At 44.1% G+C, this 27803-nt stretch overlaps 5 protein-coding genes across 9 annotated transcripts in view; 4 read left to right on the top strand and 1 right to left on the bottom strand.

Moving 5' to 3' along the window:
- The window catches only part of LOC100678558, a 223353-nt gene that overhangs the window by 146084 nt on the left and 49466 nt on the right, over positions 1–27803 (bottom strand). The window lies entirely within an intron of this gene.
- LOC100118879 (phospholipase A1-like) lies at positions 18567–20303 on the top strand. Its single transcript, XM_003426094.2, has 4 exons — positions 18567–18687; positions 18754–19009; positions 19101–19361; positions 19688–20303. Exons 1-4 carry the CDS (start codon positions 18589–18591, stop codon positions 20092–20094), a joined length of 1023 nt encoding a protein of 340 aa, XP_003426142.1. The 5' UTR covers positions 18567–18588; the 3' UTR covers positions 20095–20303.
- Positions 20458–21927, top strand: LOC107981025 (pancreatic triacylglycerol lipase-like). Its single transcript, XM_016984904.2, has 4 exons — positions 20458–20680; positions 20762–21008; positions 21090–21347; positions 21425–21927. Exons 1-4 carry the CDS (start codon positions 20558–20560, stop codon positions 21829–21831), a joined length of 1035 nt encoding a protein of 344 aa, XP_016840393.1. The 5' UTR covers positions 20458–20557; the 3' UTR covers positions 21832–21927.
- On the top strand, positions 22073–23808 carry LOC100328538 (lipase-like protein). Its single transcript, NM_001170898.1, has 4 exons — positions 22073–22248; positions 22427–22664; positions 22738–23004; positions 23088–23808. The coding sequence occupies exons 1-4, from the start codon at positions 22135–22137 to the stop codon at positions 23495–23497; spliced, it is 1029 nt and encodes a 342-aa protein (NP_001164369.1). The 5' UTR covers positions 22073–22134; the 3' UTR covers positions 23498–23808.
- LOC100118843 (lipase-like protein) lies at positions 24380–26104 on the top strand. The gene is made up of 4 exons (NM_001170897.1): positions 24380–24449; positions 24606–24950; positions 25031–25273; positions 25350–26104. Exons 1-4 carry the CDS (start codon positions 24401–24403, stop codon positions 25763–25765), a joined length of 1053 nt encoding a protein of 350 aa, NP_001164368.1. The 5' UTR covers positions 24380–24400; the 3' UTR covers positions 25766–26104.

The following is a 27803-nucleotide window of genomic DNA, read 5'->3' on the forward strand; positions in this document are numbered from 1 at the left end:
ATCTCGGGGTCCGCGGTTCAAGCCCGCGTCTATACTCTTTTTCGCTTTCCGACTCGTCTCCTCTCCGTCCGTTACAGTTGATTTATTAATTACACGCGGATCTATACATATATGTATCGGCAGGAAATTAAATAACCTTATCGCTATGTTGTTGGGAGATAATTGAATTCCGTGTGATCGACGATAGCGAACCCTTTGTTTATTTTGCTCGAACGACGATGCTCCCCGGCTTAGTTTTCTTTGCAGATAATACAAGGTTATACGCGCGCGAGAAATTAGGCGCCAGTGGAGCGTGTACACGTTGACAATAAAATTTCTCAACAATTTTTTCCGCTTCGATCTCGAACGAAGAATCCACTTAACTTTTCGATTCGACCAAAATAAACACGATCACAATACGCGAAGTATCGAGAGAATCTCGATAATGTATTCAGACAAGAGCGATATGAATAATAACGGTTTATATATATATATATATATATATATATATATATATATATATATATATATATATCGCGTTTCTCGATCCGCCCGCACGTATAGCACGAACAAACATCAGCGCTCGCTTTTTATCGTGCCCATTAGCGATATACGTCATACATCCTCCCCTTACACGCACGTAACTGTCTTCTCATCTCGTCGGACAGAGAGCGTCTACTACTCGCACAGGCGTATCGCGTGTCGTCAAACAGTCGGAATAACCCCTTTTCTTCGTCTCTGCCGTGCGCGCGGCTTCCTAATTATGTTTGCTCTCCTGAGTGCTGCCGCGCTTTTTTCTTCTAATTAGCCGGCGACCTCGTCGGTAAATCATCCGTTTCGAAGGCGCGGTTGCTCTCAACGTCCGACTCGCTTTGTAGACACGTCAGGTATACGCAAACGTAAGAAGAAGCTCCCGCTCGCGTATGTGTACAACATTTTCACGCGCGATATCGATTATTTTGCAATTACGCGAATTGCCGGCGAGATATGGGAAGAGCTGATCAAAATATTGGGTAAATATTGTCACAGCGTCTTTCGAGTTCATGTTTATTATTATTATTATTATCGTCACCGGCATCTGTTTGCGCCGGATATATAAACAGGCGAATTTACGCGCTCGTCGAGCTGAAATATTTATTACGCGTGCAGTGTGGAAAATCGATCGGTTTTCGATTGCGATCGACGCAGTCTTTGTGTAAATTTACAGGATATTTTTCCAGACTTCCATTGAACCGCGATAAATCGAACTTTGGATATCGATCGAGGTATTGTATCGTCACGTGGTTGACGCGCGTCTTCGAAATTAACAAAACACGATCAGTCGAAATCTCGTACAAGAAGCCGTCGCGTTGGATCGTCTTATCACATCGAGATAAAATAACACGTACCTATAAGTCGTCAGATTAAATCCGGTGCACTTGACACTCGCGCGCGCGCGCGCGCGAGCGCTGCGATTTACAGGGATACTCCAGAAATAGTAGGAAGAAAAGTGAAAGAGAACGCGCGGTGGCTGTGTGAAACGCGATCGGCGATAAAAAATAAGAGCAAGACTCGATGGCAGATGCAGATACGCGCGCGCGATGTGTAACGGCGATCGCGTGCGGCTCTGTATACAGCTATATATAGGCGTGGAATAAAAAAAAATGAGCTTCAAAGGTGAGTTTGCGCCGGCGCGAGCGCGACCGGGAAAAAAGGAGGCAACAGCTGGCCGCGTGGCTGTATCGTCGCTTGTACACCGATATAGGAGTATACAAAAAAGCGTGTCGGCCCGATGGCCGGAAGCGCAAACGCTCGCGCACGGGTTAGGCTGCCAGCAGTAGAGGACACTTACGCAGATTACCTTTTCAATGTCAATAGGTATTAGGGACGATAAATCTTTGGTATACACCTATGTATATGAGTGAAGGTTGGCTGACACTGCGTTGTTATATTCGACCGGGTTCATAATGTTTGTAAAATAATGTCGGAGGTGTATAAACAGTATTGGCTCGTCGGAGAATTAAAAAAAAAGAAAAATAATAACAATTGCGCTTCGCTATCGAAAGTTGTATCTCTGGAGGATTTTAATGTAATTAACGAGGAGGCACACGATCGCCACCGCATATTTGTCGTCGGAGATTAGATTCGAATTATCGAGGTACACAGATCCGTTCGAAATGTTAAAGTTATACTGCATCGATAAATAAGCGTCGGTGAATTATTTACTTCAAAATTGCATATTTTTTCGCGAGCATGCACTCTCGGTTAACAACCCGCTTGGTTTATGAAAATATTTACACGTTTCTCAACAACTACGTATACGCACTCATCGTAATCTTCGCGCACTGATGTATATATTTATGTCAGTGAGGTTTTATCGGGTGTGTATCGAAGCCGAGCGTAAGCCTCGCGATTAAAGTTATTTCGCAATCTGAAATCTGCGGGATTTAAGATTGCGAAATAATATCGATAAACCAGTGCGCGCTCTAGAAGGTTCACGATAAATTTCGTGGTATTAATCGGTTAACATGAATACTTGCGCCGAGACGATTTCAGTTTTCGGACGGTAAAAGAGCCGCCGATATAGTTACGTCACTTGGGGAAATGATCTATTTAGTTATCATCCTATTCACGTGTAAGAATAACCCGATACATTTAAAAAAAAGAAAACACGATCCAAACGTGCGCATGAGAGTGAAATAATACGTCGTGTTATCATTTCAATCGGATCAATCGGAAAGAATTCATTCGAATTAGCGTATCTTTATAAGATCATCGTTAAAATAGCACGAGATAAGCGGCAACGACAAACGAAAAAAAAGCAACAAATCGTCGTCTCCTCCGCGGTGTCCCCTTTCGCGCGTGTCTGGGTTCTTAACCCTGGCTATTTATACAATTTCCGTAACTAATGAATCCTCTTTATCCCGCTGTGGCCTTTGTTTGCCGGTCGAGCGCGAGACACATATACCGCACACATCCTCACCCACATAGAAAAAGCGCGTCGCTCGCGGAGCGGCAAGAAGCACAGGACAAATTAAGAAAGAAAGCTGTCGGATTAAAGTCCGAAATCGATATTGAAATTCTATTTTTAAAAGCGGCCGCAGCGCCCATCTCTCTTCCTATCTGCTTTCCTCTCTCTCATCCGGTATTATATGCACGCGCACGTCGTTATATTGATAACGAAATATTATCAGAAGTCCGCCGTGTTTCGTTCTCTCTCTCTCTCTCTCTCTCTCTCTCTCTCTCTCTCTCAGGTACGTGCATACACACGTATCTCCGCACACAAGCCAAAGGTGCCGGCTGGAAAGCAGCAGCAGTAGCCGCACACGGACACATATCGGGCAAACTGCACGGGCATACGTACACAGGCGCAGACAGTGGTTCTGCCCCAAACCTTTAGAGACACACGTACAGGGGCGCGAGAGAGGCTGCAGTAGTGTATGGCGGCCGGGGGGTGGCGGCGCTATAGCGGCATAAAATCGAGCGCGAGAGACGAAGAGAGCGCAAAATTCGCTCTCGCTATCTCGCTCTCTCTCGGGGCGAACGAGATGGAGAGAGAGAGAGAGAGAGAGAGAGAGAGAGAGAGAGAGAGAGAGAGAGAGAGAGAGAGAGAGAGCGAGAGAGAGACAGAGGAGTAGCGGGGGTAGTAGAAACGCGCGCGCGGCGTTAAGCCACACCCGCAAAAACACAGCCTCTCGGTCGATGCGCTCGAGAGAGAGAGAGAGAGAGAGAGAGAGAGAGAGAGAGAGAGAGAGAGAGAGAAAGAGAGAGAACCGAGAGTGGGATAGCTCCGTCTCGCTCTTTCACCGCCAGCGCCGCATGCACACGCACACACAAACACATGCGCTTTTCCCCACTGCCACTACCACTAGTGCAACTATACGCCGCTGCTGCTGCCGCCGTTACGGACGAGTTCGACTCGTTCCAGTGTTAGGAACGAGCGTCGGCAAAAGCTCCCTCATCGAGCGCTCGCCAGCTCTCTTGCTTCCATATCCGGTCTGCGCTAGACTGCACTCGCTCACACTCAGGGGCGGATTTGCAGCAGCAGCGGCAGCCAAGTAGGGCGGCTATACTGATCTGCCCAGAGCGGCTGCAGCGCGCGCTCCGCGTTTTCCCATATCGCACGCTCGCTGCAGCAGCACCAGGCATCGTCCTCCTAGGCCTGCATATCATGATCTGCTCGGGACTTTCGTGCGCTACAGAGAATTAATGAGAGCGAGTCTGCCGCTGCTGCGATGGAAGAGAGGGAGAGGTCATCGAATTTCGCGTGCCTGGGCTAGCGCCAGGCGCACGAGGATGCGATAAATTGGATGGATTTTTGCGAGAGCTTTCCTCCCGACTCTCGGCTGCCCGATTCGAGCTTTCTTTTCCCGGCGCGAGGACGATGTCTTGACACGCTCGTCTGTTTCCACTCGATTGACGTTCGGTCGCACTTCGTTAAAAGCGTTTGTATACACCGCCTAGCTAAAATCGTGCAGCTAAAAGCAATTTCTATTATTACTAAACATCACTGGGCATGTTACTCGCAGTGCGTGATTGCACTTTGATAGGCTCGCATTAAACTCGTCATTACACAAATTGAGCAAAATTAATACTCCTCGATTATAAATTTCGAAATCAATTACGACGGATCGAAAAGCCCGCTGGGCTGCATATTTACGCACGAATTTTACTCAATATCGGCCGACTGCATTTTGAGAGCTAGCGAGCGCGCACACATAACCGCCGAGAGCATAACATTATCGCTCAAAATCACTCCGAAATTCAGCATCTCATTTGCCGTTTCTCCGCGATCGAGCGCCCCGCCGACGTTTTCATTCGGCGGACCAAGAACGTATTAACTATTCTGAATATACTGCCGCGTCAATGCTAACGAATGCGGTATCAAGCAGCCGAAGGATATATAGCAGCCTAACGTTCGGTCGCTCTACATCCCGCAGTCGACTCTCCCTCGTCCACCGAAAATAAATTCGCGAAAATGGAGCAGAGCAAAAAATACGTATATGGTGGAACTTTCTTCGCGCCGAAGAAAAGTGCGAAAATCGCGGCTTTTTACACCCGAGAACATAAGGGGGTGACTCTTATCGTGCTTACACACAACTCCCCGCTGTCGCTGTCTTTCTCCCCGGACGTTCTATCTCGCAGTGGAAACCACGAAAGGCTGCGGTGCCCCGTGTCGAAGAGCCGAGGAAACTTTTCTCTCCCCGACCCATCGCGCGCCGGCTGCTGCTGCTTTTCTTTCTCTCGAAAGCTACGCTGCTCTGTCCTCGTTCCTTTTTTCTCCGTCTACGCTTCTTCGCTCTGCGGAATTAAAATACTTCAGCGCGAGGAGAAGGAAAAAGTTAAGCCCCACGAATAGCGAGAAACTTTTCTTTCGCAGCGCGCGGATCTGCACTTTCGCAATTACGAAGTTTTCTGGGTCGTCGCGCGCGAGCGCGGATACTCCAAGACTTATATATCGGGAGCTGGTGTAGTAGAGGCGAGAAAGAAGGATTAAGTGAGTTTGCCGAGGTTTCAGACGATCTTTTTTCTTCTTTTTTCTCGCGAACGAAGATAGTTAGAGTGTCCGGATTCTCGGGGGCTTTTAGCCGCAGAGTGTATAGCGGCTCCTCGAAGATAACGAGATTCTTTTCTCGGGGTCGCTGCATGCTCGAGAATGAATTTTTAAAACGGCCGAGCCAATGTTTGTGTATCCGGTGCGCTACACTCGATCATGATATTCCGGCAATTTTAGTTTGATTGAGACACCTATATGTTGACCGTTCGGGCAGACGGTTGTCCGTACGCACGCGACCGGACGCCCGCGCGGCCAATAACATTCTACTGTGTTTCCAATTAATTATTGCAGGAGCCTCGCGCGATTCCCGCTGGCAGTTGCTGCGCCATACACTTGTGTTGTATTAACGCGACGACGAGACGACGACGACAACAGCGAGGACGAGAGTCGGTGTGTTCATTATTTCGAAAACAAGCCACTAATTATCTTAAATCATTATCACTTGTTTAAATATCAACCGCGTGCGCCGGGCCCGACTCTACTGCGGCTGCGAGCTAGGGGCTTTCGAAATGTATTTAATATAAATCGGAAATTCGCGCTGAATAGAGACAGCTTGAATTTAATCACCGATCGCGTGTAGTGCAGTGCATTTATTTAGATGTACTTTTGTTATATGCGATTGCTCGAGTCCACAAATCTGAGGCTATCGCGGCGAAGTCTTCTCGGAACGCATTCCTCAGTTATAATTATAGATCCATCTGCGTCAATAATCGCACCGATTTTCCAACGATATCTGAAAGATATACAATTGACGTATAGGGCCCGCCGAGACTAAATCCTTCGGCGCGCAAAATGGCTGATATCGCCGAGCGTGCATCATGCCAACAAAGACGATAGAAATCGAAAAACGCAGGGGCGCAATTTCAATGATTTACATCGACACGCGTGGCCCATCGCCAATCCCCTTGCTCTAGGCTTCCCAGAATCGGCAGCCAACTTCAGATCCGTCTGCGGCTATATATACATAACGCCCTCGCGGTGGAAAGAAAAGAACTTCCCCCGCCCATTGTCGCGCAGTTCCGATCCACTTTGCATTATTAAACGCTCGCTCCCGTGTGCGGGGGAAGGGGTGCGACGTCCACGAGTATTGCTTGCGCTCGGCATTACTCTAATTGTCTCGCGAACGCCGTCAATCGCGTCTGCGCGCGCGAGAGAGAAGGAAAGTCATGCCGAATATAGCGCGCGCCCCTGAAGCGCCTGCACTGTATACGCACAAAAGCAGAGAAACGCTGGTAGGGGTACGGGGTTCTCTCCTGAATTTCTCGACGAAGGTCCGGACGCCGAGGAAGAGAAAACGACCTATAGAGGCGAGGGTGGAGCCAGTAGCAGAACCAGCAGTCGGTAGGTATAGTAAGAGGGGTCGTAAGGGACGGCTTTAATTAAGGCAAGTGGAGGAAAGAAAAATCCTGAGGGAATTTATAGAGGTCCGGAGAGCTGTACCTACGCGTTCGTACAGGGGATACGACGTAAGGGTGCGCGCTTGGACTGAAGGGAACGGCCGAGAAGAAAAGGGTCGCTATATTCTCTCTGTCTCTCTGGCTCTACGTGTGTATGTATAACTCGGAGACGCGGAAAGGGTCCGCCACGACGACTGGCTGCTGCTCCACGCAGTCCTCGGTAATTCTGACCTTTCGAACGACTCCGTCTTTCTGCCGAGCCGCCCCCGCACTGGCCCGTAAAAGCCTAACATGCAAAGTAGATTCTGCTGCTATGTTAATTTCCCTGCACAATTAAACGCTGGAGTTGAGTCGGACTTTATACAGCTCTGTCTGTGTATCTGTGTGTGTGGGGGATGTGTGTACCGTGAGCCAGCAGACGTTGCACTTTTTTTCCTCTCTCTCTCTCGGATGCTTACTCTTCACGCCCGAGGAGGACGATATCGCCTGTAATTGGCTGCGGCGGCGCGATTTCGTTTGGCCGTGATATCGCGCAGCTCTGAATTTCTCAGTAATTAGCCGCGATAATTATAAATGTTCAATTGATTCAGATAAAGTCAATCAGCGGTTAATCCGGCTCGAGCGCCGTGCGTGGTAGAAATAAAAGTCGAGCGTTGTTTACACGCCGAGGGAAAGAGGAAGTGTAAACACATTTCTCCGATAGATGAGGCGATAAAAAATAGAACGAGGTGCGCACGTGCCGAACGTTGTAAAGATAAATTGAAGATCCAAGATCAAGTTAGCAGGGATACATCTTGAGATTGAACTTGTAGCCGTCAATCTTCCAAGGAATTCTTCCCGATCAGACGCGAGGAGAGATAAAAGAGAAATTTTAATGCGCAACATTGTATATGGCAAAGTTTGATCAATCGCGGATTAGATTACGAGTTATTGAACAAGTAGCGAACGTCGTTTTTTCGCAGAGTTATTATTTCCTTTATCTATTTAATAGTAATGCGGAACTGATAAAACTAATATGCGTCAAAATATTTTGCACACAGCGTGACAAAACTAAATTAATTCGATAGTCATGATTGACTGATCGAGAACGCGAGAATAACAGTGTAAACTGATGAAATTATGAATTTGCTCGTTAAACAAGCGTTGGTTTGATTAAAATTCAATAAATTTCAAATTTGCGCACAGAGATGTAAAGTGAGCGATTCGATTCGGAGTGAAAAAATGTAGTTCAAGTACTATGTAATAATAGAAATGGAAAAAGATTGTATAAGCTCGGGTATTTCCAAGGGAGTATTGGCCGATGCCCAAACGAGGAAAGTTATCAAAGTAAGAGTGCCAGGATCGAGCTTAATTAGATATAAACGTTGTTCCTTTTACTCTTATCTCAGTAATGCGTATCCGCCTATGCGTAGTTTATTATGCTAATCAGTCCGAGATAACTTATATTACATACTGCGTTTTTATTTTATCGATTTATTGCGCGCTTGAATTGAATTGAATTGAATTTTCTGTGAATTACACGATAATTGCTTATAAATACTGCTGCTGTAAGCTGAAAACCTCCGAGCTCCACATCGAGTCAATTCGATGCATAACAACCCTAACTTAGCTCGCTGCCAGGGACGGGCTTGACGCGCATATCTCAAAAATCCATCGTTCCCCCCCCCTCTCTCTCTCTCCTATCGGAGCAACTCTTTAATTCCATTAGGTCTACGCGCAAGATAACCCCGATCCTATCACCCAGCACAGACTGGGCAGGGCTGGAAGGTGGGCGCGGACGGGAGCGTCGTCGGCGCGACGACGATGGAGGATCGATGTTTTTGACTGCAATTTAGTCTGCGTTTAATGAAAGTTTAATCACCTTGTCAGCGAATCGATTATTTCACGCGGCTGGCCTTTTCCCATCCGCACGCGCGCGCTAACTTTGCCGGCGATCAGGTCCGACAGGCTTATAGGCCACGTTCGTTGAGATGTTGTGCAGACTTTTTCCGATGTGCGAGAATCGTTTTGAATCTCATATTTATTCTGTTCCGTTCACACAGGGCTGACGTTTAATTTGGATCTTGATGCGATGTCGTACAAGCATATCAGCTGCTCGTTCGGAAACCTCACCAAGAATTTTTTTACAATAGTAGATAATCGAGGTTTCGGGGATATATGTTCCTTTCAGTAAGCATAATTATCGTAGTTATTATATCGGACAGCTCATCTTCGTCAATCGATCATTTTTCGCGAGACTTTGACGCGCCGATCCGAAAATCCTACGCACAAATAAAGAAAGCGGCCTCGTCTTAACCCTTTGTTCAACGCGGTCAATTCTCGCGATTAGCTTATTAAAACTAAAATGTTCATCACAATTTTTTTTGTGGAACCAACACGTCAACGAGCATCAGCACATGCAAATATTTCAGCAAATTTGTCAAACAACCGAGCCCGCAGCATTGCTTTTGTGCGTACATCGAAGATTATCTTGTACATTCCGGAATAAAAAGATTTGCGCAAAAAATGATTAATAAGAAATGCAATGATTGACAGGAAGATGGAGACAGTCGTATCAAGGTCACAATCTCGTGCACGAAAACGCATGGTTACAAATCAGAGATCGGAAAATATCTACTTGTTTATCCAAGCTTTGAATCCAGCGATTAGTCGAAAAACTTTATACATAATCATCGGCAACTTAACGTCGTGGTGCTCTTTATCTCCGCAAAAGGATCCATTATTGACAATAATAGCCGTCTGATGCAGCGGGAGAATCACGCGCGTTTTCAGGATTCCACGTGATAGAGCCGATTGTGATCCTCATCCTCTGTGCGTACTGCACATCCTCCACAGGCATACATACCTATAACCACGTGTGCACCGCGCCTATACACGTGCATTGTCGCGTGGCTCTCTCTCCCGCACACATGCGAGCTGCGGCAAAGAAGTGCAGGAGCCTGTGACTGACACTCAGAAGGACCATCAGTTAGCGCAAGCGCTGCAGGATATCGTTGTCTGTGATTGTACGCGGGTAAGAGATGATACGGCCGAACGAGGAGGAGGCTTTTTTTCGAGGCTGCATGATGCACGCGCGAGTCGTCGTTGTGCCATTGATGACTCTATAATGGCACGCTTTCGAGGATGCGTGTGCATATGTGGGTGAAGAGAGGCCGCGGAGATGTTATTGTTGTTTCGAGAGTTACACGCGCTTGTGTTCTCCTTCGATTTTTGTGGATCGATGTCGCACGGAAGAAGCGGTGCTGCTGCACTACTACATACCATCGTATCAACGACCTTCAGAGCTTGATTCTTCGGAACTCCGAAAAAATGTGAAGCGCACATAGATAACGATCGTCAATAGCCTGGATATTGATTTTCCTCCGATCGATCGAGCGTGCGCGATAAATCAAATCAATAATAGACTCCGATGGGAAAAAATGCTGCTCGAGCCAAGAGTGATCGTTAACGACGCGCATTCCCGTCGCGCGTATATAATCCTCCCGCGTTAATTGCACATATGCGTATCGCATACGCATACGCATACGTCGATTTGCCTCGTCTCGTTACGTCCGCCTCTTTCGAATTAATTATTCGATCATCGCCTGTGTTATATGGGGAATTCTACGGGAAAAATGCCATTTTCTGGTTGGAGGAACCGAAAAAAACAAATGTTGGGGCACATTCCCGCAACTTTTTCTTTCTTATTGTACATGTTTAGAACCATGCAAAACCACGTTCCAACATCGAAAAAGTGGCTTGTGATACTGTTTTCTAGGCCCTTCAAATTCGTCGAAAAATAGCCATTGTTCAAGGGCATGCACCTAATGCATTAGAGCACAAACAGAACTTTTCGAAGTAAAGAAATTAGTGTCTTTTTACATGATTTTTCCGCATTTTCACTTTTGACCAAATTAAGCATTTCTGACGGATTTTTTTTTTAAATTCAAACTCTTTTCCCGTACTCTCTTCCTACCGTAATACATTTTCTGTTTGCGCCCTTATACATTAGGTGCATGCCCTTGAACAATGGCTATTTTTCGACGAATTTGAAGGGCCTAGAAAACAGTGTCACAAGGCACTTTTTCGATGTTAGAACGTGGTTTTGCATGGTTCTAAACATGTTCAATAAGAAAGAAAAAGTTGCGGGAGTGTGTCCCAACATTTGTTTTTTTCGGTTTCTCCAACCAGAAAATGGCATTTTTCCCGTAGAATTCCCCATATATACATAGGTACGCGTTCGAATCGCGCAAATCATTTTTACGTAGTTACGCCGCCTTTCCTCTCCCTTGGCGAGCTAGTCACGCACACGCTGTTACACAGTCGCGTAAGCGGGAAAGGGAGAGAAAGAGACGTACACCCGAAGCTGCATAAATGAAAAGCGACGGCTGTACATACATTCATATACAGAGGCGGGTCGACGCGGCAACTTATCGCCGACACGAGGTCGAGTCTCTAGCGAGAGAGAGAGAGAGAGAGAGAGAGAGAGAGAGAGAGAGAGAGAGAGAGAGAGAGAGAGAGAGAGAGCGGAATCACGCTTTGATGGATCGCCGCTTAAAAAAGCTTCCTCTACCGGCGCGCGTCATACCTCTCACTCTTCTCGCGCGCGCCGGCATCGATATGCCGATAATCCCCGACTTTATTGCGAAACACGCGCGTTTGTCGCGCCCGCGAGGATTTCACCTCCTGCTACCTTCCTCTCTCTCTCTCTCTCTCTCTCTCTCTCTCTCTCTCTCTCTCTCTCTCTCTCTCCCTCTCTCTCTCGCTCGCTCTCGTCCCGCACTTACGGCAATCTTCGTATAATCCGTCGCTGCAACGGGCGTATAACGAATGGCTTTGGGCAGAAAGAGTGAGAGAGATGGTATAAAGGGACTGATCGAACACCTCTGACTTTTCAGCCGACGCACGAGTCTCGCTCGCGCATGTTGTCGGTTTGTTGTTCCCTTTTTTTCCCTCGCCTTTCGCACGCGTCCAAGCGTTGCTGCGGCGAGTTTGATCGGATGCTCACTCACTCTCTCGCCCTCGGTCTCGCTCTCGGTACACTACAGTGCGTCGAGCTTTGGCAAAATTGTCCGCGCGCGACGTTATAAGTTCGGCTGAGACTCTGTTTGTGGCGTCGCTCGAGCTTGAATGGACTGACGGACGTTTATTAAAAGTGTCCCAGAAGATTGGATATTGTATAAAAGAGCTTGCGCTATCGCGAGAACCTCCAGGAAAATAACAACTTTGAGATCGCGCTTGACAAGATTTGCCCTTCATGGGCTCCAACAAATCCGAATACTCTTACTACTAGCCCAATGTGATCACTTTGAAGCACAATTCTCCTTCTTAGAATTCAACGTTGCGTTGGAGGATAAGAACCAAAACTCGGCCCCGGGCATGGACGGTATTGATTTTGAGGTCATTGACTCTATGCCTCTCAAATTCAAGCTACTACTATTAGATATTTTTAACCATATGTACGCAACTGGAGACTTCCCGCAAGCTTGGAGAAATTCATTCGTGCATTTTATACCCAAAGCAGACGGAATTAACTTGCGACCCATTTCCATAACTTCCTGCTTCTGCAAATTGCTAGAGAAAATGATCAAAAATAGGCTACAGTGGTGAGCAGAGGTCAATGACTTGATGACCCTCGCAGCACGGATTCCGTAAGGGCAAATCTTGTCAAGACAACCTCATTACGCTAAAGCTCAAAATCGAAGAGTCTTTCATTGACAAAAAAGAAACATTGGCAGCCTTCCTGGATGTCCACGTGGCATTTGATCATGTTAATGTTGACATACTTCTTGATAAACTAGTCTCAATCGGTTGCTCCAAAAATATAATCTCATTTATTAAACATTTAATGCATACGCGCTATATATTTTCAAACTTTAATGTAGATGACCCTAGAATGGTTTGCAAGAGAGTACCGCAAGGAGGAGTTTTCAGTCCGCTGCTATACCTTCTCTACGTAGCAAATATTACTGCAAATGTCTCTAAGAAGGTCACCATCCTACAATTCGCGGACGACTTGGCAGTTTTCATCAAATTTAAGGCAAAGAAAAGGAATACTAAAATTTTAGAAAACTCTGTCAAAAAAATTAAAGAAAACCTATATAGCATCGGACTGGATCTCTTCCCCACTAAAACCGTGCTAGTACACTTTAACAACAAAAACATAGTTCCCGGTAATACACATATTACAATCGAAGGACACTATAAAATCAGAAAGATCTGCACGATTTCTTGGAATAATCTTTGATTATAACATGTCGTTCTCTACACAGAGAGAAATTACAATTAATAAATGCACAAGGGCCATAAATTTGATTGAGTTTTTACGCGGCACGTGGTGGAGAGCCAGTCCTGACACGCACACTATCGTATATAAAAGTTACATACGATTCATTATTGATTACAGCTCCTTTATATATTTCTCACATCGGAAGCAAAAATTCGACAAGCTCGAAAGTATACAATATTCAGCCTTTCGCGCAGCTTTTGGGTATAGAATTTCCACTCCTACAAACTTACTTCTAGCTGAATCGAAATTGCCGTCAATAATGAATCGTAGCCAATTTTTACTAGAGAGCCATCTAACTAAAATCTATTCAAATGATAAATCCTTCCCGCTCAAATTCTGTCAAAGTTATAGCAATTCAGCAGAGAAACACGCAAAAAACCAAAACAATAAATTATACGAATGTATAAAGAAGGCCATTGGTTTGAAAAGATCTACTATTTGCACTGGCGGATACAACATATACAGTCATGACTACAAAACGCTTTTTACCTCCATACCCGTTGAAATCAAATTCGGCAAAGCTCTCAAAGATGAAAGCAAAAAAAGCTCCCTCAATACTACTCGTATATTCAACAATTTTGTTAATGACAAAAATGCTATTGCAATATACACAGACGGAAGTAAACTCAAAAATCCCGGCTCTAACTTCCTCGTTTTCTCCGATTCCTTAAGTACTCTCCTATCTATGCAATCGGTGAAATTAAATATTAAAATTAACCCGCACATCTTAGAGGTAAAAAAAACACAACGAGATCATAAAAATCGAAAAAAACCACTGTAAAATTCTACCTGCTCATATTGGCATCGAAGGAAACGAGGAAGCCGACAGACTCGCTAAATTAGCAACCAGTAGCAGTGTATGCGAAATATCCCGACTGCCATTCACAGACTACACTCAATACTTCAAAAAAGACGCACTCTTACGTACAATGAAAGACGCCAAAGAACAAGGTGCCGCTAAAGGCAAAATATATTTCGATTTTTAGTTCACAGATAGAGCTTTAGCGTGGTACAGGTACTCTATAAAGCAAATCTCAAAAGAGCCTTTATATAAATCGTTGCAGATCTAACCATTACAACCTTGCAGCGTCATTATACCGTAAACGCATAATCGACAACCCAGAATGTAAATGCGGTAATGAGCAGGAGGATCTCAACCATGTTATATGGCAGTGTCCATTGTATAACGATCAAAGATCCGAATTGTTATCACAAATCAAAAAGCTGCTACCAAGCTCTACGTGCTTTCCACTAAATACTGAAATGCTCATCAGCGAACCAAATATAGCAGCGTGCCAATGCATCTTCGAATTCTTGAAAAAATGTAAATTAAATGTCTAAAATAACTTTGTCAGTGTTTTTCTTTTTTTATTATTTGTTTTACTTACTATGTGATAATTCTTTATTTCTTTATATATTTTGTATGTATAGCTAAAATAGGCGAAATATTCCTAAATAAAGCTTAATTAAAAAAAAAAGTGTCCCACTGTTCGTTTATTGCTTCTTCTAATTACTGCAGCGCGCTTGGATCGATCGATCGAAGAGCGTTTCTACACTCCGGACACTCGAACAAACAGTCCTCGCGCGGTGAAACAATGGAAGCAGCGTCGTCATTGTCTTCCTCCCACGCGTCACTTTGCCTAATGACACCTAAAAAATCCCTCCCGTGTGCCGCGGCTCGTTCAGAAAAAAAAGTCCGTCCGCATATCGGACTCGTCGGCTGATGCAGCAAAAAAGCCCTGCATCCCGACCCAAAAAAGTCACGTTTAATACAACGCGAGCCGCGTTCATTAAGTCGCGGAGAACCAATCGGTCAGCCGACAGCCAGAGACACAGAGCCGATCGTAAGTGCATTTCTCACGGGCGTCTCGCGTCGCACAATGGCGCTCCTCCTAAAAACGCGAGCGCGTTCAAAGTTGACGCCATTTACCCCCCCCCCCCTACGCTGCATACGCAGAGGTAGGTGGCGAGCGAGGGGGAGAGCAAACAAAAAAAAAAGAAAAATCTTGTGGGTTAATCGAAAGTCGATCGACCGCGCGACGAGTCCGCGAATGCTCGCATTGTCCGCGCGTCGCAGCGATTGGAGTGGAGGCGATTGAAATCTTTCTCTACCCATACACCTATATACCTCACTCACCCCCTCCGGCGTATTCCATTATACCTGTTTATTGCGCTCTCGCAAACCAACTCCACGCGCCTCGACCATGTGTGTGTCTGTGTGTGTATCGTGTTTTTTGTCCTCCGCAATACTATTTTCGTTTTGTTCTCTCGCTCAAGCGTTAGCGCGAGCACAAAAACCCTACTACTACTCGTCGAAGGTGATGGCTACAGTGCTGCAGCGCCGCTACGTTATCGTCGACATCGCTCTCTCCACTGTTTTATTTAATAACGCGCGACTCGCGTTTGTTTATTTGAAGGGAGAATGCTCAGCCGAACATCACACGCGCGAGTGGAATTTTCGGCTCAGTTTTTTTTTTCAACTCGGCGATGGTCGCTTCGTTTTTGCCTCGGGGGAGGGGGGGGGGGGGGGTCCACAGATTTCGGGCAGGCGCGATCGGTAATTAGAAGGTTTTTCTTTTCGGTTAAAATTTTTCGTACGGCTCGGAATAAAATGAGAATCGACGTGTCAATTTTTCGGAAAATTCTCGATATCGGAAAATCATTGCGCGCATTATGCATGTATGGAAAAATTTATGACTCGCGTGTAAATCAAGCAGTGCACTTCGTGAAGTAACTGGTTGAAAAATTCAAATTCGTTACGGTTTTATTCAATAATACACACACAAGCGCGCGCAGAGCGCAGAGCGAAAAAGAATAAAAACGCGGCACGTAAAATTCAGCGGCTCATCAAAATCCCTCGGCGATCCCGAGGATATTCCCTGCGCATGAAAAATATCAATGCGTGCAGGAACTTATATAGGGAGTCTCTCTCCCCATTACTCGCGAACGCAGTGGCTCGAAATCAGCCGGATTCCGAGCCATCTATACTTAATAACAGCCGGCAATAATCATCAGAGACAGACAGAGAGAGAGAGAGAGAGAGAGAGAGAGAGAGAGAGAGAGAGAGAGAGAGAGAGAGAGAGAGAGAGAGAGAGACGCTCTCGGAGCGCGAAATCCGGTCGAAAAAATTTATTTCCCTCGTCCATCCACTGTTCGGTCGCGATGCATTCTGCATTCTTCAATTACATCTCGTCTCCCGCGCTCACTCTCTCGCTCGGCATAAATATTTCTCTCCCAGCTCTCCCACTGCAGCCGCACGTCAGAGTCCGCGCGGCCTAATTCGCATTAATCCGATATAATTAATTTTTCGCATTCCGGCCGCGATGCACATTATTTCTCGGCCGCGCGGCGGCTGCCGGATCGTTCCTATCAGCATCAGTCGTCGGGCTCGCTGACGGCTCGGCTATGAGTGTGTGCGTGCGTGTGCATAGGTATGCGTGCGACGCGCTGCATTGTGTACACGTTGGCGAGCTGGGCGCGCGAAAAAAAGCCCGGGCAGCGGCAGCAGCAGCGGCGGGATTCGATGACTTCCTGGGATCATTTTTCAAAATGTCTACCGCCTCGGGCCAGTGGACGCGCGCGCGTTGCAGCTCTCGTCGGCGGCATAGCGCAGGGGTGGGAGGGGGTGATCAACCCCAAGCGAGGCAGCAGTGTAGGGTGGCAAGATGGCGTCGCATGGTAAATCGATGGAGGCTAGTCACTGCAGGCGCCCTCGCTCGGCTCGCCGACTCTTCTCCCCCCCCCCCCGCCCTGGCGGCGGCGGCGCTTCTCTCGCCTCGCTTCGCGCTCAACCCCCTCGAAAGCTGCACCCAACCTTTCCGTGCCGCAGCGACGCACTATATACCTATTCTCAGCGACTGCAGCCTCTCCCTCTCTGTCTCGCGCAGAGCTGCACCGGCGCTGCTCTCTCTCTCTCTCTCTCTCTCTCTCTCTCTCTCTCGCTCTCGCTCGCTCTCTCTCTCTCTCTCTCTCTCTCCACACTCTCATCCGGCGTCCTCTCTTTTGCTTTCCCGTCTCGTGCGTCCCGCACACACGTAATTCGCGTGCGTGCAGCGCCCACCGGAGCCCTCATTTTCGAGCGGCTACGCGCGAGTCCCCGTGAGCTTCTCCCTCGCTCTCTGTCTCTCCACATCGACGAAGGTCTTATGGGGAGGAGGAAGGGAGGAAGGAGAAACTTTGCAAAAGAGATTACTTACAGATACTGCTGAATCTGCCGGAGATAACAACAAATCCTTCGGCGTCGCCGATAAAAGTTATCGTTCATTGCCAGTAGCTCACCTTGGCTGGCTCTTGAAACTTTCACTTTTTTTCGATTGACGCACGGAATTAGATAGATACGAATTTCAAAAGCCGAAAAACCCCTCGCGTGATCCTCTTGTCAACAAGTTTTCGATACACGCGTCGGCCAATATTGGCGAAGAAGCGCACGCGTGCGTGTGTGTGTCCGTGTGCGTATCGCGCGCTCGCGAAACCCGATTGAAAATTACCAAGCGCAAGCTCGATTTAATCACGAATTAATTGCGCTTATTGAATTACACATTGCCGAGCATTTATTGCACTGACTTCCAACAAAATTGCAACCGCGCGTTTATCGGACAAATGATAAAAGGCCAATAAACAAGCTAATAAACTCCATAATACGTTGTATGGCGAGCGCGCACTAGCTCTCGCTCCCAATAAAATGATAACTTATTCGCCGAGATCCCTTCGAGCGATATATTTTGATTTCGTTGCAGCTCCTCTACGCGCGCATACGTACACGCGAGCGTATGTGTATTAAGTGTTCGCTAGATCCATCAGGAATCGTAATTACGCCAACTGCCGCTCGCGATGAGAGATAGCAGACGTCGATCAATTGCGATCGCTTTGGTTATTACTACGTATGCGCTCGCCCGCCCGCGCGCGCAAGAGAGAGAGAGCGAGCTACTGTTTTGATAAGCCCAGACGAAGTTATGTGATGTGCAGCGCGCGCTCGACGTGAATATTACCAATGCATTCGCCGCGGTCCTTTTTCGATCCCCGGCGCTGCTGCGCCGTTAACAAGAAAAAAATTAATTAACGCGCAACGCCTGAAATATTTTTCAATTATTCATCCACCTCCGTCACTCTCTCTACCTCTCACTTATGGCTCTCGGAAAACAAATTTATTGCCTTCGCTTTTTTCCCTGCGCGCTCGCGCGTTATGGAGAAAACAGTGAATGATGGATCGGAATAACATATCGTTATAATCGGAGATCGATACTCGCTTTCCTAATAATGCACGCGCACTCGATCCGCAAAGAACTATGTAATTATTTATTATCTTATCGCCGAAGCGTCGGAGATAAAAAAAATCGTCTCAATAGTTGCGGTATATATACGAGCATATAAGGTTCTACGAAGAAGTGTACAAGCTCCCGGCTATCGGCATGAGACTTCCCGCGGTCATTGTTTTTTTCTTCGCGCTGCGAATGACGTGCTCGAGATGCCAGGAGCAGTTCTCGGCCTTCTCTTGCGCGTTGGGCAGAGTACGTCCTTGATTGTTATTGTTGTCACCGCATCCATGGTTTAATCGTCTTGGTTATTGTTTGCAGAATGAAGTATCGCCGCGAAATCAGCGCTTGGCAAACAAGATCTACAACATGACACATCAGGGGGTGGTTCGATCGGCCGCTGGCTACGTCTCCTTCCATTTGTATACCAAAGAGCATCCGCGAGGACAGGAACTTTACCTCGGAGCCAACAAGACCTTGGGGAAGAGCAGCTTTGATCCTAATCGACCCACGAAATTCATCACCCACGGATACGTGAGTTCGAGGGACTCCGAATCGTGCACGATGCCGAGAAATGGTAAACTCAATAATTCTTTTTCCTGGTACACATAGCTCATGTTGGAGCCTCGTTGAGGAGATAGTGGATTACAAGTGGAATTCGCTTACAGCCTTTTTAAGGAACGGAGATTACAACGTGATCGTTGTCGACTGGTGGCCAATGCAATCGATTTGGTCGACTATACCGCTGGACTATTGGACGGTCAGCGGCTACGTCGGAGAAGTCGGTAGTTACGTAGCCGAGATGATCAATTTTCTCGAAAATCACGGAATGAACCTAGAAACCACGACTCTGATTGGACATTCCCTCGGCGCTCACGTAATGGGGATAGCCGGTTATCAGGCGAGGAGTAAAGTTAATTACATCGTAGGTGCGTTATATGCGTCGAGCAATTCGTTTTTATGTTTTATTTCTATCTCGGCGCTAAATTATACGCGGCCGTAAACTTTTCGGCCAACTATACGCATTCGCTCGAGTTCGGACGAGTTTATCAGCGGGCGTACTACTGCGATCCGTACTGCAGATATGACCGCTGAACGAATATAATATCTCGTACGATTCGAATGAATAGATTTTATAGTTGTTGTTTCATCAGTTCGCTACTGAACTTTGGTTTAAAAATTAATACCGCCATTGATTGAGTTTATTATTCCATCGGGGCAGTGAAACGATTAATCGATTGCGAAAATGTTGCAGGACTGGACCCAGCGCTGCCGGGCTCGTTCGATTCCCGACACCCGACGGAGCGTCTCTCTCCAGACGACGCCACGACGGTCGAGGTGATACACACCAACTCCGACAACTGCGGGATGACTTATCAGATCGGCCACTACGACTTCTACCCCAACGGCGGACGCAAACAGCCGGGCTGCAGCAGTAATAGGTGCTCGCACTCGCGCGTCTACGAGCTCTACACCGAGTCCATCGACGACGGCAATAATGGATTCTTCGGGCGCAGATGCTCCGACATCAACGCTGTCAGTGACGGCTCCTGCGACGGAGACGTGGCCATCATGGGCGGAAGTATGAGGAAACTCAGTGCGCGCGGAGGAATTTATTACCTTGAGACGCGCGCCTATTCACCCTACGCCTTGGGAATATAAACGACGTATACTGATTCGAAGTGATTAGTTTAACTGTGGACACTGGACACGTATATGCTATGCTGCTTTCACATGACACTAGCTTTATTATTGTTTCGTATATTGTATATGGAATATGCCTGACATCAATACTCAAAAAGTCTTCTTAGTATTGTAAATATTAAGAATGTAAATACAATTTTCAATAAAGCTTATATTTTTTGTAAAATAAACTCGATGTTCGATTTCAAGTGGGTGTCACGTCGTAGATTGGGTTTCGTAAGCTTGTATTTGTTATTTCGTCACCTAAGATCGGTAATTGAATTTCGGCGATGGTGATTGGATCATGGCTAACGATATCACGTGAGAATCATTATAATCAAAAATGATATTCGATACACGAAGATCAGATTCGTTGGGCACTCGTATAAATACAGGATGATATAGGCAGCCATGAGTATTTGTTCAATGTTTTCGAGACTCGATGTACTTTGCTACAATAATGCGATCGTTCGCTGCGGTTCTAGTGATTCTACAAGTACTCATTTGCTCTGGCCATCCCGCTACTGATTCTGGTATCTCGTGTGCACTGGGCTACTACGATAACGTTAGTGAAGATGTTCGATTAATAATACACTTTTTGTTCATCAACTCTTGAATTTATTAGCCAATATACTATCGATTGCAGGATACTCCCATTGATGACGAACAACAGTTGACAGACCTATTTTTCAAAAAGACAAACGATACATCCATCGAATCGACCGTTGAATTTCGATTGTACACACGGGAACATCCAAATGGTGTGCAAATTATTTTTAGGGACGAAAGCAGTTTGAAAAACAGTGGTTTCGAAGCCAACCTACCCACGCGAATTATTACTCATGGATTCAATGGCAGAGGGACGGATAGAGCCTGCACCGGTCCTAAAGATGGTACATTAAGATATCAAACTAGTCTTTATACGTTTCATCGATCAATATCGATCAGGAAACTCAAATTTATTTTCATTGTAGCCTTTCTTAGTGCTGATGATTACAACATTATTATTATCGATTGGTATGTATATCAGTTCGGAGGAGGTTCAATACCAAATTATCTAAAAGTTATAAAGCAAGTGAAAGAAGTTGGAGTTTTCGTGTCAGAAATGATTAACTTTTTGGAGGAACACGGCATGAATCCTAATACCACAGCTCTAATTGGTCACTCTCTTGGAGCTCATGTTGTTGGAATTGCCAGCTTTCATGCTAAAACCAAAGTTAATCACGTTATAGGTAATATATTTTCCGCAAACCCATGTTTTATCAACATTATAATGACAGTGGTTTTAAATCAATTCTTTGCCAACTAGGCTTAGACCCAGCGGAACCACAATTCAAAAACAAAGAACCAAGCGAGCGAATCTCAGACAGGGATGCTGTACATGTAGAAATTATTCATACTAACGGGGGTCATTGCGGGGCAGCAGCTGTATTAGGGCATTATGATTTTTATGTCAACGGTGGCGAAAAGCAACCAGGCTGTACCAGGAATTCCTGTTCTCATTCCCGTGTTTATGAGTATTACATCGAATCCATCCAGCGTGTCAATAATTTTTATGGAAGACGCTGTATGAACTCAAAAGTTATCGAAAAGGAAAATTGTAACGGTGAAATTGGTTTGATGGGTGGATTGAACAGAAATGCTATTTTACCGGGCGTATATTTTATTGAAACTAATAAAGAATCTCCCTTCGCTAAGGGTTATCCAGGCCCATGATGAATGTCTTTTTAAAAAAGCGTGGTAGGCTTAATAAATGTACATATATTTTAGTTAAGTTATTTGTTAAAGTTTGCATAATAAAATGAATGTAGCTGATTAGTGACATTGTTGCATGTATGAATAAATAATAATAATATATTGATCTTTGAAAATTTTACCAATAACCTTACATTTCCTCAATCGTGAATCCCGGTATTTTATCTTATCACTTCGCATTCAATAGCGGTGATACATGAATGATTATATATTGTCCGTTACTAAATAAAGCAGAATTAGTTTGATAGATTAAACGAAGAAACTATGATCATGAGATCTTTATATTATAAAATTGTTTTTAATTTGTTGTTAATTCTAAAAACCATCAATGGAACGCCTGATGGAATGGTGGCTTGCGCGTGGGGATCTCACGAAAATGTAAGTATAGTATAAATGGATTTAGGTTATGTACAAGATACTTCTTTTAAATTTTTTATACGTCGAGTACCTTATGTCTTCTAAATTTTTCAAATTTTTCACTGCTAACTGATGTTTCGTTATTTATCTAAATGAATCTTTTTTATAATCTTTTGTAATAATAGAACAATTGTTTTAGAATTATATCATTTCTGAAAACGATGGCGCATTGGATAGAAATGTAACATATGCAGTGAAGGAGGATGACGTTAAGTTTTTATTATATAAACTCGAGTATCCATACCCATATAAAATATTTATTAACGAAGAAAGCAGATTAATTTCTGGAAATTTTGATGTTACAAAACCAACAAAATTCATAATACATGGATTTGGAAGTAGTGATAAGTCGAATTCATGCGTTATTCCAAGAGATGGTGAGTACCGCTATTCAAGTTGAGTTTTCAATAAATGTTTACAAATGAAACAGCTATAAAATCACTGTTCTAGCTTTTTTGAAAAGTGGTGATTTCAATATCATTGTTGTTGACTGGAATAGAGCACAACACTGGGGAGTAAACCATATTATTCCAGAAACTTATCCAGCAGTTGTAAAAAAACTAAAAGATGTAGCAAGATACATCACACAAATGATTCAATTTCTCGAAAATTATGGAATGGATTTGAGCACTACTACAATAATTGGTCATTCACTAGGTGCTCACTTAGCTGGCATAGCCAGTTACAACCTAAAAAATAAAGTGGATCGCATTGTAGGTTAGTATAAATAGATTCATGACTCCAAAACTGAAAAGATTTTTAAGTAATTATAAATTACAACCGGTGATTGTATATCGTAGGTTTAGACCCTGCAGGACCGTACTTTGAAAACAAAAGTCCAGGAGAAAGGCTGTCAAAGGAACACGCAAAGCAGGTTGAAGTTATACATACGGATACCCAAGAGTGTGGATTAAAAGATCAAATAGGCCACTATGACTTTTATCCTAATCGCGGTACAGTGCAACCTGGATGTGACAAACACAAATGCTCTCATTCACGATCTTACCGTTTCTTCGCCGAATCAATCATCTCCCCAGATGCATTTTATGCTAGAAGATGTTCTGATTGGAAATCTTTAATGGATGCAAATTGTGATGGAGACTTAGTAACTATGGGAGGTTTAGAGCGAACTCCAATAAAAGAAGGAATTTACTATCTCCAAACAAACAGCGATTCTCCTTATGGAATGGGGCGCCCATCGTTTAATTGATCAGACATATGTTTTGCAACTGCGTTGTTCCACAATATAACTTAAGACAATGCCCATAATGTGCTTTACTATCTTATCAATAAACTGATAAACTGTATTATAAAGAGTACTTGAAATAGTTTCAATTAGAATGTTCATAGTAAGATCAGTATCATTTGCAATTGATACGTTATATATCATACATTAGGCTTCGATGAATGCGTCTACATTAAATTATGATACCGCTTTATAAGCTCAAAATATACTAAAAATATATATGTTCTTCTTTGAAAACCATTATTTTAAAATATAATTACTTATTCAATTAAAAAGAAAGCATTTTTAAATTTATAACACCCATATTTAGAATTTGTAATAACGTCATTTCAAAAAATTTGCAGGACTTAATTGCAAAAACGTTTCAGAAGAATTCTTCTTTAAAAATTTAATGCAAATGAATACATGTAACTGAATATTGCAAAGCGACAAGATATAAATATTGTATGTATTTAAACCAATTTCGATAAATGTCAAGATTATTAAACTCGTCTGCTAAAAAATGGCAGAATGGACTTTTGATTATATATTATATTCATAATCTTGTTTCATTGATTATTATTGTTGAGAAATTTTTATTTATGATATGCAAACTGGCATTTTTCAATTTAGCAAAACAATTCCTATAAAAATGTAATAATTTTTTACATTTTTCATAGATACTAATTGTTAATCATAAATAATATAAAACTTATATTAATAAACAAACTTAAATCGATTTTATCCTTTTACGGCTTCCCGCAGGCGCAAGTTTCTATCAATGATTGACATCTTATCTTATCATTTTATCATTACACTGCATCCAAAAATCAGTAGCTTTATAAACGCAAGTAAGTCATTCAGAGCAGGCAGAATTTCAGCAACAACATGAGGGTCCACGTACTGGCTAGTCTCTTACTCGTCTTGGCAAGCAATGGTACGTGTTCATTAACACTTTGTGACAAAAGTTTAAGGACCGATTTTTAGTGATACTGTGAAAAACTCTTGCACCACACTTTGCCAAAATCCTTTTTTAACAACGACTAATATGTATAATTTTAAATAATAATGTATTTAAACTTTCTGTTTTCAGCCTTTGCCATGCCACCTGCTTCTAAGTTCCAGAGATTCCACTCTATGGTAACAGAAGACGACAGAAAACTATTCAACTCAACAGAAGGATTATGGTTTTTAGACGATGAAGGACGACTTGTTCAAGCTACCCTTGATATGCCAGCTACGCGCGATTCCTTGTTTGTATCTATGAATACGAACGTTAAGTTCGAGTTGTTTACGAAAGATTTGCATGCACCTATTTACATAGATGATGTCAAGACATTGGAGCGACTCAACTTCGATCCTACACGTGAAACTAAATTTATCACTCACGGTTGGATAAATTCTGGAAATAGCAAAGCTTGTACATTAATTAGAGATGGTAAGATTAATTTTCTCATCACTGGAACCTACAGCCACTTTTTGATCAATAATATAATAAAATTTTCTTTCTTCTTCTAGCGTACTTGAAACAAGATGACTACAACGTTATTGTTGTCGACTGGAGTAAGATTACCATCAGACCTTACGGTTGGGCTGCTACTCACGTTCTAGATGTTGGAAAACACGTGGCTAAGATGATCGACTTCCTAGCAGACCAAGGTGTAAATCTAAAAACAGTCACTCTGACTGGACACTCACTTGGAGCTCACGTGATGGGTTTAGCTGGATACTACGCCAAAAGCAAAGTTAACTACGTTGTCGGTAAGTAATAGATTTAAAAAATCTCACCAAAGTCAAATTATCGAATAAGCATTAAACATGTGACATACTTTTTCAGGTTTGGACCCTGCTCTTCCTCTATTCAGTTTAGCCGGACCAGGCACTCGAATTTCGATGGAAGATGCTACGCACGTGGAGATCATTCACACCAACGCCGGCCTTCTTGGTTATCTGTCAGCCATTGGTAAGGCTGACTTCTATCCCAACGGAGGCAAGAGGCAAATAGGCTGCTTGATCGATCTTGGAGGTGCCTGTTCCCACGCTCGATCCTACGAGTACTTCGCCGAGTCCATCACCACGGACTCTGGATTCTACGGCATGAAGTGCAAGAATTACTCGAGCTACCTCAAGGGCAAGTGCGAGGACGTAGTTGGCTTGATGGGAGGAGCTAAGCCTTACCTGCCGTACACCGGCACCTACTACCTCGACACCCAAAGGAAGAATCCCTACGCTAAGGGCAAAACCAATCCTTAATGTGCACAGGAAATCGGTCGCGATAGTTAATTTACAAGCAACTGTCACATAAAGTAATACCAAGTAGCTTACCTTGTAAGTAGTCTGTTATAATTAGCTAGCCAATATTCGGCGGGACAGGAATGTGGAGTCTAGTCATAGTATTCACAGAATTCGAAACTCGGAAAATTGTACATCACTGAATTTTCCAAACACTACCATATCGACAAATATTGTGATACAAACATTTTATAATACTCATAGATATGAGGTATTATAAAAATAAAAATCGACTTGTAGCATAATGAACTGTATATTTGTTATTTTTCTATTTTTAGCAATAAAATTTTATTGAATTTATTCACGAGCATGTTATTTGAATGATCCAACATAAAACAAGAGTAGCGTCCTTTGATTTACGATACTAGAAAATCTAAGTGCGCTTCACACACTCCTTATTGTCATTAGTAAAATTTAAATTTTGCCGCCTGCTGAGCACCAACAGTTTGAAGCGTTTATAGGTTATTAAATAACTCGCGTTTCTAATTCGCGTTCTTGAATTCTTGTACCAGGCAACCGATTATCAATTAAATGCTTCACAATAAAGCCCATCAGTTTTTAAAGAAAGGAACTATAATATCTAATGAAATAAAATAAATTTACAAAGTTGTAAATTTCTTCCATCACAATTTTAGAGATCCAAAAGCGCTCTCGTTTCCATAATTATTCAAATATAAAATTCTGCGTCGCATCTTCAAATAATGAATATAACACTGAAAGCGAACCCTTTGAACTTTTCCATTGCTTTTCCGAGAGTCTTCTCGAGCGCTCGAGATTAAAACGCGAAACAGAAAAAAAAAATCGAAATAGACGTCCGGTGAAGAATTAGAGCTGTAAGGTTCGCGGTATCTATCAACGTAGGACAGCTCCATTTATCAGCCAATAGCTTCTATTTCCTCCTGCGCGAGAGCGCTCTGGTGCTTCCCCGGGAAAATACTGTCCATCGGCACGTGTGGAGGCTCGCTTTCTCGACCGACAATTCGAAGCCCGCTGAGCCCGCGGGACGATTTATTTTTCCGTGCGAAAACTAACGCCGAACGCTCGCGCGAAGAGTGGCTTCACAGACACCCTCCTGCTCGCTATGCGTGCCGATGCGCTTGGAAACGTTTGTTCGGGACGTGGATTAAAATTTTTATCCCGAGAGTACACGGCTGGGGCGATCGTCGGGATACTTTTGCTTCACAATGATAAAGCGCAAGTCAGCATATCGAGGTGTGTACACGACTGTACAGCCCGACACGTGCATCTCAGGTGACCTCGTTTAGACTTAACCGTACACGATTAGAAATAACGGTTACGGCAGGGCCAAACTGTACCCAAGCCTTTTTTTGCGCCTCGATGTACGCGCGGTGTCGGAGCGCGCGGTCATCCCGGAAGCCGTGACGAAGGCGCGAGAGATGAATCTTCCGGCGGGTTCTCACACAAGAGGTCGAGGGCTATTTAATATTCACAGGCCGCGCGTTGTTTTTTGTGTCAGATTAAACTTCTGGTCATCCTTTCGTTATAACCTCTGACCCACGCGGTGGCGTAGTGTCCCAGAATATGGACGCGCGGAAAAAATTTCGACGGATGTGAGTTGTTCAAATAGAACAATAAGAAGAGCGGCATATGACGCGGAAGCTTACGGTATACAGAGACGCTTTTTTGCGGGCTCGACGAACTTTTGACGTACAGACTGAGCGTAAAAAGCGCGAAGGATCGATGGCAGCAAAAACATAATGCACTTTCAATTTCAAGGGTGACTCGCGGTATATACGGACGTATTACATACAAGCGGTGAGTTTCACTGTAAATATATGTAATACGAGATGACTTATTGTCATGTTATTGTAAATCGATTTTTCAGTAATACATTTCTTATAATTATGCTGAACTGGATTCTCCGACTCTCATAATACTCGATAATTCGATGTTATATTGTTATAAAATAAAATTAAGTTAATCGCGAATAAAATTAATCAATCAATGTTTGCCTCGAGAATTAAGAAAGTCCATACAG

This window comes from Nasonia vitripennis, chromosome 4, assembly GCF_009193385.2.
Source record: "Nasonia vitripennis strain AsymCx chromosome 4, Nvit_psr_1.1, whole genome shotgun sequence".
Lineage (NCBI taxonomy): Eukaryota > Metazoa > Arthropoda > Insecta > Hymenoptera > Pteromalidae > Nasonia > Nasonia vitripennis.